The 14,441-nt window shown below is 50.5% G+C and overlaps 1 protein-coding gene across 4 annotated transcripts in view; it reads right to left on the reverse strand.

Annotated features, from left to right (window-relative positions):
• The window catches only part of Ephb2 (EPH receptor B2), a 188,436-nt gene that overhangs the window by 111,865 nt on the left and 62,130 nt on the right, over nucleotides 1–14,441 (reverse strand). For all 4 annotated transcript variants that reach the window (XM_029476643.1, XM_021159263.2, XM_021159261.2 and 1 more), the window contains exons 2-3: nucleotides 9,851–9,915; nucleotides 6,080–6,764 (exon numbers count right to left, since the gene is read on the reverse strand). In XM_029476643.1, the coding sequence (XP_029332503.1) occupies nucleotides 6,080–6,764; nucleotides 9,851–9,915 (750 nt within the window). The remainder of the gene's footprint in view (nucleotides 1–6,079; nucleotides 6,765–9,850; nucleotides 9,916–14,441) is intronic.

Here is a 14,441-nt window from a genome sequence, read left to right on the forward strand (position 1 = left end):
AAAAAAAAAAAAAAAATCAACACACCACCCGAGACTGTTTGTAAAAGTCCCTGTTTTAGTTCCTAAAACTGCTAGGCATTTGGCTCTGCACTGCAGCCCTTCTGTGAGACGCTTTGCAGATGAGAAAACAGATCAGTGGCCTGCCCAAGGTCACATGGTAAGAGGGAGGTTTGAAAGAAGGCCTCCAAAGCCAAAGTCAAGGAGAGGCCAGGGTCTGGGAGGAGCAGGGCTGGGCAGGGTGTGAGGCAGGGAAGCCACGGTCAAAGCTTAGAAGTTACTAAGTCTGGGTCTTGGCGGGAGCCAGCCAACCAGCACGTGTGTGCAGCTTCCCTGCATGGGGAGCAGCTGCCCACCCTGCTCACAGGGGGTGTGCCCAAACATCTACTGTAGGTGAGACAGGGAAGGACAGGGCTCCCAAAGGCAGCTAAGCTAGAGAGCCAACTGGGTGAGGGCTAAGGTGGGGAGTGGGGAGACAAAGGGAAACAGGGAGATAGAGACAATCCATAGAAACGCAAGACAGGGCACTTTATAACCAAACTGATAACACGCCAAAAACAAAAGTCAGAGTCAGACCCATGGCATTGGGTGGGAACCACAGAGAAGAACACCTGCTAGGTCCTGGAGGGAGGGGGGAGAGGGGGAGGAGGGGGAGGAGGGCTTCTGTGCAGGGGTCACCACCTGGTATGTGTATGCAGGGGTGGGAGCAGATCAGGCACTCAACAAATCAGGAAGAGGCAACACACGAGAAAGGTGTGTTCAACCTGAGGCTCAGGGACCACAGTGCCTCAGGATAGCTGTGAATGTGTCTGAACACAAATGAATACACTTAAAACATATTACAATCTTTTGAGGGTGGTGGGTTTTTTGTTTTTGTAACTTAATTGCACAGTTTAACTTCGGAGATAAGGACATTGTATCACCATGTTAAAAGGCTGCACCAGTCCACTAGCCGGCAGCAGCATCAAGAGAAGTGAGCCACGCTTCTGCCCAAGATGGCTGGCAGAGCAATCCATCATCCCACAGGGCCACATTTTGGTGTCCTTATTCACACAGTCCCCTCCATCCTCTCCTCTCACCCTCTATACTAATGCCAACATCACTTCCTCATAGATACCTTCCTCTCAGTGCCTCCCCAGGATGGAGCTCACCTCAGGCAGGTCTACACTCTGCATACTACTATGTGGAACTCACTTTGTAGGCCAGACTGGCTTCGAACACACAGAGATTCACCTGCCTCTGCCTCTGCCTCTGCCTCTGCCTCTGCCTCTGCCTCTGCCTCTGCCTCTGNTGCCTCTGCCTCTGCCTCTGCCTCTGCCTCTGCCTCTGCCTCTGCCTCTGCCTCTGCCTCTGCCTCTGCCTCTGCCTCTGCCTCTGCAATGCTGGGATGAAAGGTGTATTTTACCATGCCGGTCAACTCAGAGATGATTGTAAACTCCTTGTCCCCTGGCCCCTCTTCCTGAGTGCTGGAATTCGAGGTATGTCCTAATATGTATGATCAGTCTGGGGACTCAGTACACACTAGGTAAATGTTCTACCATCTGAGCTACATTCTCAGCCCTCAACATCAGAGTTTTTCTGGTCCTCTCAGTTTGGGATGGTCTTCTTAGGTCCTCTTGGGAAGGCCCGCAGCAGCTTCAAGTAACATCTGAGAAGCCTCCTTGGGGTGGGTGCTTTGTGGATCGCCGCCATCATCTGGGATCTCTTCTGTACTCATTCCGAACTGACTAGTCTGTTCATTAACCCTTCCCTTCTCCATTCCTCTTCCCCATCTTCCTACCCAGACTAAATTCTAGCTAAGTGCTGGAAAGATGCAGCGTTCTAAACGTTCTTGGGGTTTGTGTGGCTCACTTCTGCGTGGCCCAGGTGACTGGTATATATTTGACCCACAGTAGGTACTCAACCTTTGTTTGCTAAAGGGCTTTATGGTATACAGAGAGTGCTCAGTAACCGATGACAGGATAGTTGGCTCCCTCAGTATGCACTGCATACAATCGGCACTGGAGATAGACTGAACCCACTTAGCTCTTAGTTTATAAGGCACTCAGTGCTATAGTAATAGATCCCCTCTGTTAGGTACCATGTACACCCTGGGGCAGTGGCAATGCTACCTATTGCCCCCCTGCCAGGAAGACAGCGTCTAGCCTTATCTTCTCAAATCAATGTGAGGGAAAAGGGGGAGGGGGAAGAGATTTTTCTTTTCCCACATCATGTTCGGCTGATAGGAGGATCTGCTCCGGGTCCTCTTCCCCTCTTCCGTTGAGGCTTTTAGGGTAGGGGCAGGGCTAGTTTTGTGCTCATCTTCTTGACCTTCAGCGGCCCCACTAGGTTCTATCCACTTGCTGTGAATATCTACCATCCAAGTCTATCTATGTGCTATCTTTCCCCTTGCTTGTCTGAGCAGTCTTAGGACAGAATATCTAACCGGCTTGCCTCAGAGCCATGTGACCAGGGGAGAGAATGGAACCAAACCTGGACACCTGTGTTTTCAGCAATTTGCCAGCTGTTTCTGTTCCACAAGAGAAGCCAACAATCCTTGAAGTAAAAGAATGAGCAAACACTGGCTCATCACTCCTGTGTGAGCCTCCCTGCCTCTCCTATTGCACCACAGGTGGCTGCCACATCTACAGCCTAACCTAATTGCCCAGCTCCAGGCCAGTTCGGAGATCCTGTCATAAAGGCTGGTTCCATACCTGAGGTTGTCCTCTGGCCTGAGCACTCATGCACGCTCATGTGCATTGGTACACACACACACACACACACACACATGCATACATGCACAACAATACTACCTTTGTCTTGGGTCCTTTCTCTGGGTGAGTCTATGTGCATGTGAGAGGCTGGGTGACAACCTCAGGAGGGATCAAGGCAAAAAAAAAACCCTCCTTGGACAGTGACTCTGCAGCCATAGCTGGTGGCAGGCAGAGGTCACAGCTGGACCACTTCTGCCCCTCAGAACCCACTTAGTAATACCTGCTGACTGCAGCCTGCTAAGTCCTGGGAGGTTCTGCTAAGCAGCAATAGATGAATGAAGGAAGGTATGTCCTTGGCTGAGTACCCTCAGAGGACAGCTCCTCCCAGATCCCCCTGAACCCTTCAATCCTGCCTAGATCATCCAGGCCTGCAAAGGGCCCAGCCGACTCATGTCCTCAGGACTTGATCCGTGCAGATCCATCCTCTGGAAGTTTTGGGTTCCCTTATCCAATATATCTCTCTTCCCAGACTCATCCCAGACATCGTGGCCTCTAAGACACCTCCTGTCACTTCCTATACCGTCCTGTACCCACCTGCATAAGCAGTACAATGAAATCGAGTGCTGGGTCTCTGTCTCCAGCCTTTGTTTATAACAAGTCTGTTCCCTCCAAGAACTGTGAGGCCCAGAGTATGGGGCTGAAGCTGCATCCCCACCCCCACCCCGCCCCCGCATCTCCTGAGGCTCTGCACAAGGTTTGGGAGTTTGATGAATGAATAAACAACCATCATGAACAATTGATTTCTGGGTGTTGTATCCCTGTCTCCATCTCTGCTGTCATCCAAGGCTGTGTTCTTTCCAAGGGTATAAAACTGAACTTGTATGCCGGGGATATAGCTCAGTTGCAGTGGGCTTGCCTAGCATATGTGAGACCCTGGCTCAACTTTAATATCTTAAAAATAAACAAATACAATTTTTTTTTTAAAGATACAACAGGGGGCTGGAGAGGTGGCTCAGTGGTTAAGAGCACTAGCTGTGCTTGCAGAGGACTGAGTTTAGTTCCCGGCACCCATCCAGCTGTTCACAACTGTAACTCTAATTCTGGGGGATCTGGTGCGCTCTTCTGGACTCTTTGGGTATTAGGCACACATACAGTACATAGACATATATGCAGGCAAAACACCCATACATACAAAGAAAAACAATAATACAACAGAATGTGTTGCCTTACACACACAGATACACACACACACACAGACACACACATAGACACAGACACACACAAAGGTCCATTTCTCTCCTGAAGTGAACTTTCTGGTAGCCCTGACTCCTTATTTGACCTGGCCTGCCTTTATATCCCATCACTGTCTTGGGTAAGCACTCATTGGCTTCATGCTTTGTCACTTAGCATTGTGACATCCCAGCACACACAGCCACCATCTCTGACACTGCTGTGACTGCTTCCCAAAGAAACCTTGCCTTCATCCTTATGTAGATGTTTGGTCCTGGTTCTTCATCCTAGGCCCACGCTCCCAGAAATAAGACTCAGACTCAAATATATTTACCAATACCTTGGCTGTATAGCTACTTAGACTCTTCTCTGACTAGGTTCTAACTTATTATAACCCATTTACTCTAATCTACATTCTGCCACGTGGCTGGTTAACTGTGCTCAGGTATCAAGTGTTTGTCTCAACACATCTTCCCAGGCAAATCTCTCACACTTGGCTTTACCTCTGAATCCTTTCTGCTTCCTGGATGTCCCACCTTCTATTCTACACTTTCCTATATGCCAGAGGTTTTTTTCTTTTTTTTTTTTTTTGATTGACAGGTGATGCACCCATATAATACATAAAATACTCTCTCTACCATCCTACTCACCCCTCCAGGATCAAGAGAACACTACCTTACTGGGTGTGGGCAGGCAGATCTCTGAGTTCCAGGTCAACCTGGTCTACAGAGAGACCAGGACAGCCAGGGTTACAGAGGAAAACCAAAGACAGGAAAGGCTGGAGGGAGAAGCTTAGAAAGGGTGGATTTTACCAGAGGCTCCTATTTGCATTTCCAGGGAAACATTCCCTGGTTTTACACAATCTAAACTCTCCTCAGCCTGGCATGTGGGACATCCCAGCACTCCAATACCACATCATATTCCAGTGGGAAATAACACAGTAGGCTCCAACCTCCTATAAAACAACCACTGAGCACAGCCTGGCCAGCTCTGCACACACCATCAAATTTAGTGGACATCTGTTATGCACTTCCTATGCCAGAATCGATGATAAGCATTTTACACATCTCAAGTTCTTGACTTCCCACACCATCCTATGAAAGATGGCTTTGCACTTGGCCAGGGTCACTGGGTTAAGAAGGGGCAGGGCTGCAATTGGAAGCAGGTTTTAACTGCCTTTGCAACCCTCTTACCACCCTGAGATACCTCCTGCAAACCTCTTATGCTTGCAGTCATCTTAATGATGCTTTGTCCTATGTAAGTCTCTCCTGCACTGTTGTTTGTGGCCATGTCTCCCTAGATGAAACAGCCCCTTTTGGTGGTTCTGAGAGCGGGATTTGTAGCCATATTCCTTGAGTGAGACTTTTATATCTCCTGATAACTGTGTGACCTTCCTGATCTTCAATTCCCTTCTCAGAAAACAGTACTTGCCCTCAATGGTTTCATGTGAGTTGTGTCCTGTACATGTCTGGTACATGGTAAAAATAGTTCACCCTGAGGTATGAAGTGCCTGTGCCGATTTCTGAGTGGCAAGTGACCATGGACTTATGCTGGCCTTTGAGCAGATAGGAGAAAGGCGTGGGTTATTTTAGGTGGCCGTATTGGGGCCTGTTTGCAGCTCCCACAATCTCCCCCTCAGATTGCTGTGATGACAGTAATATTCCAAACAGTGGCTCCTCTGTCACTGAGCTCCCAGGGGAAGGAATCTCAAACTGACCCATCCTGGCCACGTAGCATGGGGGAGAAATAAGCGTTATTGTCTTGTCACTTCAGCTCAGCCTGGCCTACACAGACCAGAACAAGCTCACTGGAAACTTACATCTAAAAGTCATTCATCATGACTTATTTCTCTTCTTAAACACAAAACCCATCACTTCCACAAATGAACAAGGAAAAAAAAATAAAAAAAACAAACCCCACCGTTTACCTAAGTAAGTAGTCATACAATAATTAAAACAAAGTTCCTGTATTCTCTTAGAGCCCAGGACATGAGTATACTTGTTCTATAAACACAAACCATTATCCAGGAAGTGCTAGATAAGGGGGCTTGCAGAGCCAGCCACGGAAAACCTCCAGCCTTGTCAGTCAAGAGTCCAGCTGCCAGGCTGAGGCTCCAGCATCACCATACATCTGCAGGGCCCCGCCCCACGGCCTCTTACCTCGGCAGACGGTGCCGTTCTCCACAGCCTCGAAGCCCGCCTTGCACATGCAGCGACCGATGGGCACCAGCCATTCGCCGTCCCCGTTACAGTAGAGTTTGATGGGCACGTCCACTTCTTCAGCATTGGCGATGCAGCTGCCCCGAGCTGCCACCAGCGAAGTGCTCTCAGCCCCCGACAGTGTCTCCTGGAAGATGGCACCATTCTGGATGATTCGGGGGCACTTCCGGTAGAAGACACGCACAGCAATGAGGGACATACAGCCGCCATAGTCCTGGAAGGCCAGGTAGAAACCATTGCGGGACACGGGACCGAAGCTTCGCACCTCAGTGTTGATTTTCATGACGCGGCCACCCAGGTCCACCTGAGAGAAGCTCTCATCGGCCGCGATGGTGTCCACCTTCACCCACGGATTCTCCATCCAGTTGGGAAAGGTTTTGGTGGCTAGGTCAAAATCAGCCTCATAGTAGTAGAGGTTGAAGGTCTCCTTGCAGGAGCCCGGCACGCTGGGAATGCTGCTGCAGTCACGCACCGAGAACTTCATCTCCACGTGGATGCGGTGGGCGCCACGGCGCCGGATGAATTTGGTCCGTAGCCAGTTGTTCTGGCTTGACTCAAAGACATTGCACACCTGGTAGGTACGGATAGTGTTCATATTCTCGTCGTAGCCGCTCACCTCTTCCCACTGCGAGAGAAAGGCTAGTCAGATGGGGGAGGTGGTACTTAGTCGCAGGGGAAAAATACCAAATACCCGCTGAAGTGGCTAAGGGTGGGGGAGGGGCATAGAGACTCTGATGATGGAGACGCTTTTCCATCTGATGGAGGAGACACAGTCTTGATGAGAAATTCTTAGTCTATAAGTACCAGCCTGATGGTTACAAGGCGCATACCCTGCTCGCTAGTCCTCATGGGATATGTGACTCTGACGGTCAGGGGTACACTAATCTGACAAAGGACCACAGACTGTTGGCTCAGGAGAGTCCAGAGTGCAGGACCTTGGAAGGGACCTGCACAGACTGAGCACTTTCTGATACAAGAAGACAGCTTTATGCACAGGATGGGGACTATTTGTTTGATTGAGGTGACAGAGCATCTGTTCCCTGCCCCTCCCCTCTCAGAAAGCTCCCAATGAGTGAAAGAGATATGTCCTTGCCCCGTGGAAACTCCCAATCTGATGCAGGAAGATGGCCCATACCCTCACTGATCTAGGGTGATGGGAAGCCAGGGTCTGTCCCTAGGACAGCAACTTCCCTCGGGGACTTGCACCCACTGAGATCTCTGGGAACTGGTGCTTCCTGGCACCTGGAAGGAGTCAACCACCCTCTCTGTTCCTGAGCCGTAACTAACCAGACAGACCCTCTAAGTCTCCATGCTGTGTGGGCTGGGCTGGATTGCCTGAGAGCAGATAGAAAGAGCATGGAGCCCTGTTACACTTCTGCAACTCAGGCTGAGCTCAGGATGAGTCTCTGTCCAATCCAGTTCTGTGATGCTCTCAAGTGTCCTTTGTTAACCCTGCCCCGCCCCCCCAGGATGGTCCTGAAGATGGAACCTGGGGCTCGCACATGCTCCACAAGCACTCTGTCACTGAGCTACACTGGGCTCTGCCCAGCAGCCCTCAACCACCCTTGCTACCCTGAGCCTGTTTACAGCAGCTGCCCGAAGTCTCCTGGGTTTGTACTCATGGACTCTCCCTGGGGACAAGAAACCCTTGCCTCCTTGGTCCCGTCGCTTCGGTGGGTTGGAGTACCTACTGAGAGCAGCTTCCTTCTCTTCCTCTGTGCCCACCCAGGCTAGGCCTGAGGCTAGAGCCGTCACAGGGTTTCATTCCTTGTCACCATTCTCACACATAGCATGTGGGAGCCATTTTGCAGAAGAGGGGGAGATGATCATGTGACTCAAGCCATAGAGTTCTGCTCCTGTGCACAGGCTCGCCGCCCACATGGCTTCAGAACAGGCACAGCTGACTTGTTGCATATGCTTGGGCAATTTCTCTCTCCTCTTTGGGCCTTGATTTCCCCATCTGCTAAATGCGGCTGTGGGACTGGCAGATGATCACGGAGATGTCGGTGGCTGACCGTGCCGTTCGGGGCTTGGAGAGAGCTGGATGTGGTGATGAAAGGTGCATGCATGTGGGGAAGCCAGAGCCTGCAGGCCCGGCCTCTGCCTCAGTGGTGACTCTGAAGCTCCCTACATCACATTTAATTTTTTTTTTTCTTTCTGGTGGCACCATGTGACAAAGTCAGCCCCTTGTTACAACCGCTGCTCTTCCTCAGAACTTAATTAGAGCACTTAATTAGAGCACTCTGCCTTTCTCCCCTCTCTCTAATTAACATGCGGAGGCCCTGCAGCCCAAACACCCCAAATAATTGCGTCCGGGGGCCCTGCAGCCCAGCCTGGCCTCATTACTGGCAGGGTGGGGCTGTGGGCCCAGCAGCCTTCGCAGATGGAAAATTGGTGACAAGAAAGAGCCACAGAAAGAAGCTTGACCCTGGGGCCCTGCCTATTGAGAGCGAGGCCTGAGGGGGGAGTATGGATCCCTAGGGCTGCAGCTGAGTCCCCTTAGAAGACTGGAGTGGAAAGGGGGGATGGGTTGTAGAGTCTGAGGCCTCCCCAGAGACCACGGGATAGGTGGAGTGATTATTAAAATTGACGATGATGCTGATGCTGATGGTGATAATTACTATTGCTATTCTCTGTTGGGAGCAAACCCATGCCAGCCTCAATGTTAGATGCTTTGGAGGAACCTTCCTGTAACAGTGGGGAAGACCACCACTTCACAGGTGAAGAAACCAGAGTCAGAAAGGCAAAGGGACGACCCATGGTCTCAGGGTAATGGCAGGAGCTGAGACAATGTTAGGGAGAGAGAAGGGCCGTCCAGTCTCATCTTTCTCTCAGGATACTGGGAACACAGACGTGGGCTTAGATCCTATCCAAAGGATGCAATAAGGACTCAGGGATGGGTTGGGGATGGAGCTCAGTCGATAGAGTGGTTGCCTAGCTTGCACAAGACTCGGGTCCCAGGCCCCGCACTGAACAAAAGTGATCGTGGTGGGGCCTACCTGTAATCACGACATCCAGAAAGTGGAGGCAGGAGGATCAGAAGTTCAATGTCATAGCCTTAGCTACACAGCTAGTTTGCAGCTAGCCTGTGATACGTGAGACCCTTTCTCAAAACAAATATAAAAAGAACCCAGGGATGTATACCCAGGGGATCTTGTCTTATGGGGATTCAAAGTTGGGGTCGTGAGAACTTGATCCCTATTGTAAACCTGAGCCTCAGCTGGGGGTACATCTCAGTGGTAGAATGTTTGTATGAGACCCCAGGTCTGATCCCCAAGTACCAAAAACCAAATCACATCAAGCAACCCTAAGCCCTTCATTAGAAATTATCAGGCCCTGGCGGGAGTCCCTGTCTCTCTGAGCTTCAGTACTGGAGAAGGCATGTAAAAGGTATTTGGTGTGGTCTCTGACCCAGAACAGAATCTCAAGGGAAACACTTCCCTCTTCTGAAATGGGCGTGCCACGCGAGTACCTACTTCTCAGCCTCCCCCCAGGGAAATTCTACAGGATAAAGGCCAAAGTGTCCCCCTGTTGTCATGGAAACGGGTACTCAATCAAGGGTAGGGATGGGGAGGGTGAGATTCGCTAGACTAGGTAGGCCCTTAGGAGAGGAAAGGGCCTGGGGGATGTGAGAGGATGTTCAAGGTACCAGTACACTGTGGGGCATGCTGGGGGAGCCAGCCAAGCAGGGTATGAGGGAGCAGAACTCACCCCTGATGGGGGATGTACCATCCAGCCCAGCTCAGCCGTTGCTGTCGTAGAGTCCATCAGGGTTTCTGTGGGAAGAGCAGAGAGTCACCACCCTGTGCTATCTGTCAGTCACTCTGTAAACCCTGGGGTCTTGCTCTTCAGGGTTTGTTCTTACAGAGCTTCCTCTATTCCTCCAAACCCAGCCTCTCTGCTCCATACTCCCGCTACTCCAAGAGCCTAGGCAATCGTGGGAGTCTACTTCTATTATGACCTTCTCTCTGTGGTCATTCCCCCACCCCAGATAATCACATCTCACTAACCTAGGAACTATCGGGCCCTTTCTTTACTGGTGGAGTGGTCTTTGTTGTTGTTATTTTGGATTGTTTGTTTGAATGTTTTCTAGACAAGATTTCTCTGTGTAACTCTGGCTGTCCTGGAACTCACTCTATAGACCAGGCTGGCCTCAAACTCAGAGATCCACCTGCCTCTGCCTCTCAAATGCTGGGATTAAAGGTGTGTGCAACCAACTCTTTAGCCTGGTGGAGGGTCTTAATCTAGAGTTCTCTCCCTTGGGTTCCAAAGGATCTACAACCAATCCCTCAAATTTTATGTCAAAATTCAAGAATCTATTTGCTTTTCAACTTGTATCAAGACTGAAATGCCAGTCTTGGAAGGAATCCCTCTTCAACCTTTGGGGACCCATCATTTGCCTCTGGATACATGCTCTGTAGGTACCCTCCCCTCTTCTTCAGAAACTAGGAAACATTTCTTATACAATGTCCCCATCCTTGGACTCCCTCCTCCAGTTCTCAGCCAACTCTACCCCAGGATCAAGCCCCGAAGAGGGTGCTAAGAGCAAACACCAGAGTGTGCTTGTCCCTTGCCCGCTGGGGTGCCAGAGACTCAAACCAGTGTCAGAACCAGTCACTTGTGGGAAGAAGCCATATAGCTTAAAGTGAAGGAGACCCACAGGCCCTGCAGATCCTGCTAATCCCAAATCAGGGTCAGAAGCCTTCCCCTGGAGTCCTTTCCTAACAAAAGGCTCTCGAAACGGAACTGAACCGTAGCTCTTTGAATGGATCTACACGGATACTCTCAACCATTCGTTCAACAGAGATATCTCAATATCTGTCTTTTACCAGGCACTGTCCTGAATATTCTAAGAGAGAAAACTAGAACCTGAGTTGAACCTCTGGACCCCACAAGAGGGCGGAAACAAAGAGTCAACTCCATTAATGAACATTAACATGTGTGTAGTGCCATAGGTTCCCCTGATCATACATAACCATCATGTACACACATATACTACTAATAAATAATTATTATTTTTAAAAACATCTCCCAACTATGGAGCAGCTCATAGCCTGGTGATGGAGATTAGTAAAAGTGACTGTGAGGTCTAGGAGCTCACAGCTCCAGACCACCTATGATAGGAAGCACACTTTACTATACTTCAATTCTGTGCCTGGTACAGGCATCATTATCCAATACCCACATCATGTGGCCATCTCTGTAACCGCTGCAGGCATCACTAATCGATCTCTGCACTCTATGGCCACTACTTACTTCTTCCATAGCATTCCAGGAAATAAAAAACAGACCATTTGAGATGCCTGCCTAGTCCTGCCCAGTAGCCTTATTTTGGAAAGAGGGGATCTGAGGCACAGGCAGAAGGGACTTCCTAGAGACCAGACAAGAGACACACAGGTGTTTTGCCTTCTACTGTCTATATTTCTAGGCACTTGAAACAACTAGTCCTTTGGTCTATGCTAGATGCGCCAGGGACAGGAGAGTGTCCAGGCTGCAGAGCCGATCCAAATGGAGGTAATGAGGGTGTGAACTACGACAGGGAGGTGTTGATGGAGGGCGGGAGAGGGAGGGGTGTCTAGGCGGAGGTGACCCCAGCCGGACCTCTGAGCTGACAAGAGAAGCTGCAAGAAGAGCCCTCATGACCGCCTGGGGCTCGAGTTTGTGGTCACTGTGTCCTTTTGCGCTTGAGAGGGGGTGATGGGGAGGGGGTGCCAGGGACAGTGGGAGCCAGTGCCAAGGGCATCCTTTTGATGGCAAATTGGGGGGAAGTTCCATTGTGCAGCTTGGGAGCTGAAAGAAGGTTGCTTTTCACACTCGGAATGCTACAGATTCTTCTTCCTGGAGAGAACAAGGGCTGAACTTTTAACCTGTTTTCTCTCATCGGACTCAGCCAGAGACGCGCCAAGCTGGGCTCTCAGCCTGGGCCCTGCAAGCAGCTGCTGGGGGCAGGGAGAGGGGAGCCTCTCCTGGGACACAGTGGGGTCGGATGGGAGGCCAGCCCCGCCAAGCAGGTGGCCCCACCCCTTGGCTAGATTCCTGGGCTGACCCCAAGGAAAAAGCACTAGAAGATTCCATGGCTTAGAGGAGGCGGGACTGCGAGGTGATGCTGGAAAACTCGGACCCAGGGGATAGAAGTGACACACCACAAGGCACACTGTAAAGGTCACAGCTTAAATCAGGCTCCCCAAGAAGCCCTGGGCTCTGTCTTCCTCCCACCACACCTATCCACACCCTGGCCAAGCTGGGTGGGAAATAGCTAGAGGGATAAGCAAGAAGGCAGCGCTTCCCAGGAAAGAGCCAGGAGGAGGAAAGGGACAGGTAGTGGGGCCGGCCGGGACTCTTCTCCTCCCTCCTCTGGGCTCTGCCTTAAGCCAGCTTTCTGGAAACTGTGCCCCGCCCCCCCCCCCCCCCCCCCCCCGAGCTTCGGCAGGATGGGGCAAAGGGCTGACCTCCCCCAAACCCACCTTGGCCCTTTAACTCTCGTGCCTCCTTTCCCTTTGCCTGTGAAAGCGGTGTGAGCAGGGCAGGGACCTCGGCTTCTTCCTGTTTTGGTTTTTGTGTGACAGGATCTCGTTCGTTGCCTGGCTGACTTAGAACTCAATATGGGACCAGCAAGGAGGTCAGTTGGGAAAAGAACTGGCCACCAAGTCTGCCAATCATCTGAGTTTGATCCCCAGGTCCATATGATAGGGGGAGAAAACTGACTTTTGCGAGATGGTGTCCTCTGAAGGTGTCCTTATGTATATGATGGGGTGTGTGTGTTTGTGTGTGTGTGTCTGGGTGTGTTTTTGCACTTGAGTATGTCTCACATGCACATTAAATTAAAAAACTTTAATGCAATATGTGGGGAAAAAAAAGAACTCATGATATTGTTCAGGCTGACCTAGAATTTACAGCAATGCTCCTGCCTCTGACTCCTAAGTACTAGGAATACAGGTGTGTATACCACCATGCTTGGTCTACCTCAATTTTAACACAGGTTCTCTTTTTTGCTGGCCTTGCGCTCTCTCTCTCTCTCTCTCTCTCTCTCTCTCAGGTTGAAGCTGGTTTTAAACATGCTAGGTAAGCATTCTGCTACTAAGTTATATCCCAGCCTAATATGTTTTTGCAGTAATTTCCCAGGCTGGCCTTGAACTTGAACTCCTGCCTTGGGCTCCTGAGGAGCTTGAATTATAGGCGTGTGGAACTAAACCCTGCTAAACTCGAGTCTTTCAAAGCTCCATTTTCCTCACTGAATCCCTTCTGGGTACAGAGAGTAACCACAGGGGAGTATATCAGCCAGAGTCCACACACAGCAGGTCCTCCCTAAGCGTCGACTACTGCCTCAGGTGTAGTGTGGGGCTCCACAAACCATCCGGTGCCATGCAAGCTCACCTCAGAGGCTGGCCTCTTAGAAACAGAGGGGAGTCCAAAGGCCTCCAGAGTAGTGTGCCTTGCTCTGCGGCCCCCAGAGAGGACAACGAAGCTTGCTAACATCTCACAAGCATCGGCCCTCACAGGGACAGCCACAGCCTCCAAGGACTCCTTTCCTGCTCCATCGAAGGCTGCGCCCCCTGGATAGCCTAGCTTCTTTGTTCTAGCCAAACCAGTCAGAGAAGTCAGGCTTCCTCTCCACAAAATGTGGAAATCATAGCTCTCCCCTCAGGCAACGGCTCGGGCTCAGGACACCAACCCTAAATTCTATCCCAGCGCTGCCTCTCGTAACATCCAAGCAGCTTTCAAATCCCAACATCTGCAAAGGGAGAGAGAGCTAAAGTTCACGGAGACCCCGGCAAGGTCATGGGCATGCTTTCATCTCAGCAGGAGTTCCAGGCCATCTTCACCTGCATGAGGCACTTCAGGCTAGCCTGAGCTACTTAAAGACCCTGTTTCATTCAAAACAGCAACAGGCCAGTGAGATGGCTCAGGGGTGAGAGTACTTGCTACCAAGTCTGGCACCTTGAATTCAATTCCAGGGGACCCATATCATAGGAGATAAACAGTTCCCAAAAGTTGTCCATAGAACACCACATATGTGTCATGGGATGTTCACACACACACACACACACACACACACACAAGTAAATGCAACTAAATGCAAGTAAATGCAATTAAAAACAAAATAGCCAAAAACTCACTCATATCTGCACAGTGCCAAGAGCTACTTGATATTGTACCTTTTCACAAACAGGAAAACAGAGGCTGGCAAAGATGCAGGAGCTTGTCTGGGTGCCTGTCTGCTTCTCTGGTGAGCCGCCTTGGAGGAGCACAAGCTGTGTAGCACACTCTTCCTCACACCCCCTCCCTCTTCCTCTCCTTCATC

The sequence above is a fragment of the Mus caroli genome, chromosome 4 (assembly GCF_900094665.2).
Source record: "Mus caroli chromosome 4, CAROLI_EIJ_v1.1, whole genome shotgun sequence".
Taxonomy (NCBI): domain Eukaryota; kingdom Metazoa; phylum Chordata; class Mammalia; order Rodentia; family Muridae; genus Mus; species Mus caroli.